A 5000-nucleotide genomic window follows, 5' to 3' on the forward strand; every position below is an offset into this window, starting at 1 on the left:
CCCTGTATGTGTGTGTTTATACTGTGTTGTGGTGCATTCAGGGCCCTGTATGTGTGTATTTATACCATGTTGTGGTGCGTTCAGGGCCCTGTATGTGTGTGTTTATACCATGGTGTGGTGCATTCAGGGCCCTGTATGTGTGTATTTATACCATGTTGTGGTGCATTCAGGGCCCTGTATGTGTGTATTTATACCATGTTGTGGTGCATTCAGGGCCCTGTATGTGTGTGTTTATACTGTGTTGTGGTGCATTCAGGGCCCTGTATGTGTGTATTTATACTATGTTGTGGTGCATTCAGGGCCCTGTATGTGTGTATTTATACTAGGTTGTGGTGCATTCAGGGCCCTGTATGTGTGTATTTATACTAGGTTGTGGTGCATTCAGGGCCCTGTATGTGTGTGTTTGAACTGTTTCTTGAACTGAAAGTTTGAACTGACCCATCACGGAGACGTCGTACTCGATCAGCAGCGTGGCCTCCTGGCCGCACTGCTTCAGGATGCTCATGGCCTCGGAGAGCGTGCTGCCGTGGAGACGGATCCCGTCGATGCTCAGCAGGCGGTCGCCTGGTTTGACCGTTCCTTCCCTAGAGAGAGAAAGTGGAATAGTTTTCAGTCTCTACGGGAGCTTCAGAGGGACAAAAGAAGACAGATAGTCACTCACCTGTCAGCCGGACCGCCGGGCCTGATGGTCGTTATGACGATGGGGCGAGTCTTGTTCCTGTCTTCATGGGCGCCACCTGCAGACACATTTATTTAATGCACACCACTGACTGATGACACGTCTGTTAACATTGGAGGGGGCGGGGCTTATTACAGATACTGCAGCCAATCAGCAGGGGGTTAAAAGTTTTGGCTTCACTTTTCAGGCGCTGTCATGTCGTCCATCTTTATACAGTCTATGATTCTTACCTCTGATGACGAAGCCGAAGCTGTTTCCCTCTTTGTGAAGCGTGACCTCGACGTTCTTAAACATGACCCCTGACCCCTGAACCGCTGCAACACACACACGTCAACGTCAGCTCTGACAGCCCGCAGCTTCAACAACACTTGGAATCTGGATTGCTATTTGTGGAAGTACTCACAGACGGGTGGTAGTTCGTACTCGACCTCCAGCACGACTCGCTCGCCGACGTTCTTCAGCAGACTGATGATCTCATCGTGTCTGAATTTGGAGAGGTTGATGCCGTTGACGGCGCGGATATAGTCGCCCACGTTTAGCTGGTCGCTCCTGCACAAAACAGTCATAACATCAGACGACCTTCAGACAGTCACCCCCCTCCCACTGGCCCCTCCCACTGGCCCCTCCCACTGGCTCCAGGTGAATTCTCCTGATTATATCCTGCTGCGTTCTCACATCAGATCACTCTGACTTCCTGCAGAATAAAGACGAGGAGGCTGGAGGAGAAAGTCCTTCAGGAGCTCTACATGTGTTTAAAAGATTTAAAAGATGTCTCAGAGTGGAAGCTCTTCAGTCAGTCGACACGCCTCTCTTCTGCGTCTCGCCTGCAGCTCAGCCACAGAGCAGTCAAGTCTTTAATGTCTCGCTCTCGACAACGGGAGAAACTACAGAAGACAGAGTGTTCATGAAGGGCTCGTTAGAGGAGTTACCTGGCTGCGATGCCTCCCTGCCGCAGGTTGGAGACTCGGGGTTTCCCGTCTTTATCAATGCCTCCCGACACCGTCAGCCCGAGCGTCGTCCCCTCCTTCTTCATCAGCTCCACCACCGAGCATCCCCGAAACTCGTCTACATCAAAACACAGAGAGAGAGGCGACTCGTTGAGCACTCCACATGAGACCGCTTTAACTCCACGCACAGAGACACCAGATAACTAAACCATCGTCCAGTCTGTCCTCCATTTATATTTGATAACACTCTGAAATATTAAACCTCGGAGGAGACGGATCGAGGGAGCAGACCTGGAGCTGTCCTCAGGTGATAAAACAGAAAGCAGGATTTCACTCAAATCTTGTATTTTAATATGAATCATGCCGGGCTTCAGCCTCTCTCCTTCTGACAGGATTAAGATCTCTCGCTGTGACTTCTTCTCGTCTCATCTTTGTCCTCTAAAGAAGCTTTTACAAAAAGGCTTCAGTGTCCTTTTGAACTCTTCTTAAAAAGCAGCGCTGACTCACAGGCCCACAAAGTAAAAAGCTCTAAATTCTAATATTCTGATGAAATGTTGGATGAGCCGGATTTCCTTCGGCGGCGAGGGAGCGACTTTTCAAAGTGTTGCTTCACAAGCTGAAGGGAGATGAAACTTCTCTCAAGGTTAAATCTCCCCCGCTTCTGCTTTCACTCCAGATCTCAAGTCTCTCCTGTCACATAACTGCATTTTACTCATCATGTTACATCTTTTGCACTATTCACCACTGCACTGTTTCATATTTATGTAAATATTAGTCTTTTCTTATTCTGTTTATTGTTGATATTTAATGTTGTACCTGTTCATAAGAGAGCACAGCTCACTGAAGTTAAATTCATTGTGTTTGTAAGCATATCTGGACAATAAATCTGATTGTGATTCTGTTTCAGACAGAATAAAAAGGTGTGTCTGCCAGCTCAGTCTACTGGTTTTAAATCTGCACCGGTTTCTCTTAGTGCGAACAAATCTGGCTGGTTGGAGCGGACATCGTACCGCCTGTTTGTTGCTGTCCACACAGACAGTTTCTCAACGATACAGCCCCGACTACAAACGACCTCCATGTTGAGAGTCCAGACCGCCTTATGACCTGATCAGTTGCTGAAGGTCAGTCGGTGAGATCTGAAGCTCACCTCTTACTGGATCAGAAGCGGTCACACTGGCCATCTGCACCGTGCCGTACTCAAGCACGATTGCCCCCCCCGCTGCTCCATTCCCCCGCTGCCCAGCACGGCCCGCGGTCACACTGGCCAGGAGGACTAACCGTGCCTAAGCAGTGCACGATTACCTCTTGTACATAACGTCGTAATACTACACATGCACGCTTTTTGTTATTATGAAGCGTGCTCAGTTTACAAACAAGCGGACTCCAGAAAAAAAAGGGAACTGGTGCTTGAAGGTCCAACAGATCCTCTTACTGGTTCCACATCTCAACACATACCTTTAAACTGGTTCTAAAACTGATACTACAGAAACTGCGTGAACACCTCTATAACGTCTGGCTTTGCTTTGATGATCATCTCATGCCACTGATTAAATGTTGGTGCAGGAATATTGAGAAGAAGTAGGCCAGCAGCTCCAGGTGGGAGGAGACAAACTGCGATGGTAAGCGTCTTCCTGCAGGTCACACCAACTGAAAACATCAGGCAGCAGCTCTCGTTCTATTTCCAGAGCCGTTCTCTTCATCTCTGTGATCATTAGCTCGGCTGGAGAGCGAGGACGCAGAGGAGAACAAAAGAGATCAAACTCACCGGGGATGCTCTGCCTCCTGATGGCCAGCGCTCCATCTGGAGGTCGGGACCCGGCTGAGTGTTTGGTGTACGGCCCTTCATCTGAAACACAAACAAACACAAACACATCAGTTTGACTTCCTTTAAGCCCGGCGTGCTTTTTGTACGATTGCAGAAAAGCTGCGATGGAACGACTGACTTGTTTACAACGCACAACAAAATTTGCGAGATATCAGCTCATAACGACTCGACCGTCGATGTCACACTGAACGACTCGACCGCCGAGGTCACACGAGGTCATACCTGTTTCTCTTCTCTTACTGGTCTAAAAACTCCACCTGCTGCTTTTACTGGTTTAGAAACTCTACCAGTGTCTCTGTGTCGCCTCCAACCTCAACCAGTTCCATTTAACTGGTTCTCAAGCTTTGAAACAAATCCTCACTTTTGAGTTTCCATCAGGAACAAATCTCCTCTTTCACTCACTGACGGTCTCCCACAATGCATCAGTACTCACCATGTCATCAGACATCACAGAGCTTCCACCACAGAAATACATCCTGGCATTTTCATGATTTAAAACAACGATAAGCTGCTGTAATCTTCCTGTTAAAAGCCTTCTGCTCTCACCAGCTGCTTAACTAGCGTGTTAGCATCCTCTGATCTGACAGCGCTGCGTCTAAAATCTGACTGCACGAGTCTCGCCGTCCAGAGAGGCGTTCTGTTTCCTCGTCTGAAGCTGCAGCTCGGAGAGAGGTCTGTTCTCATGAATAAAGAAACAGAGGTTACCTCATCAGTACACCGAGCCCTGCCGGGAACACAGTGGTCTATCCCGTTCTGGACCAATCTCAAGAGTCCACTGGGAGACCCCCCCGTGATGATGTCATCATGCAGAGGAGAGAAAAGAGGCGGGGCTAATCCTTGAACCACAACTTACTTCAATTTGGATGATCAGAAAGTGACCAGATGAAAACTTTATCTACCACTGTGAAATGTTCCATCTGATGTTGCTACGGCAACGATAAACACATCCCGTCCGACTCTGAAATGACAGAGATCGTATCGTTCACAAACACCGTGTTGAAAGACTGAAGTATTGAACAGTTTGAGATTATTTGTTTGAAACGCCGTTTTTCTAACGTTTATCCTCTCAGACTTTGAGGGACTGCGACGCCGTAAATAACACTTCCTGATTACAGTGACCTCTAAACTCTGAGCCAGCGTGTCCTTGAGTCTGAGTGTGCACTCGTGCAAAATGTGAAAACATTCCCTCCAGGTGTTCCTGAAATATTGCGTTGCAAAGAAAGGGTCAGACACAATAGAATAAACAGACAGAAAGCCTTTTGGCGTCGGCTGTCAGGAGCGCTGAAGCGTTAAAATCTGTTAAATTTGTTGTAGTGCCCGTGGTGTCCCGTGTTTCTGAATAAGTCAGGGCTTTAAAACCCTCGTGTGTGCAGCAGGAATAAAGTGAAGGGCGGATATTTCCTGATGTTTGCAGACGGATCAGATAATATATAAAAGATGACCGCTAATGGAAATAACCAGCAGCTCCTGAAGGCAACAGTAAACGCGCCCCGGTTAACCTGTCGCTTCACTCGTCTCACTGAGTGAGTCAGAAATCAGAGGGAGTGGG

The 5000-nt window shown here is 48.0% G+C and overlaps 2 protein-coding genes across 9 annotated transcripts in view; both read right to left on the minus strand.

Moving 5' to 3' along the window:
- lsm8 (LSM8 homolog, U6 small nuclear RNA associated) overlaps positions 1–5000 on the minus strand; it is a 121587-nt gene that overhangs the window by 45440 nt on the left and 71147 nt on the right. The window lies entirely within an intron of this gene.
- The window catches only part of grip1 (glutamate receptor interacting protein 1), an 84179-nt gene that overhangs the window by 29014 nt on the left and 50165 nt on the right, over positions 1–5000 (minus strand). For all 8 annotated transcript variants that reach the window (XM_061030384.1, XM_061030386.1, XM_061030379.1 and 5 more), the window contains exons 2-7: positions 3392–3472; positions 1609–1744; positions 1083–1228; positions 910–993; positions 662–737; positions 439–584 (exon numbers count right to left, since the gene is read on the minus strand). In XM_061030384.1, the coding sequence (XP_060886367.1) occupies positions 439–584; positions 662–737; positions 910–993; positions 1083–1228; positions 1609–1744; positions 3392–3472 (669 nt within the window). The remainder of the gene's footprint in view (positions 1–438; positions 585–661; positions 738–909; positions 994–1082; positions 1229–1608; positions 1745–3391; positions 3473–5000) is intronic.

The sequence above is a fragment of the Labrus mixtus genome, chromosome 22 (genome assembly GCF_963584025.1).
Source record: "Labrus mixtus chromosome 22, fLabMix1.1, whole genome shotgun sequence".
NCBI classification, from domain to species: Eukaryota; Metazoa; Chordata; class Actinopteri; order Labriformes; family Labridae; genus Labrus; species Labrus mixtus.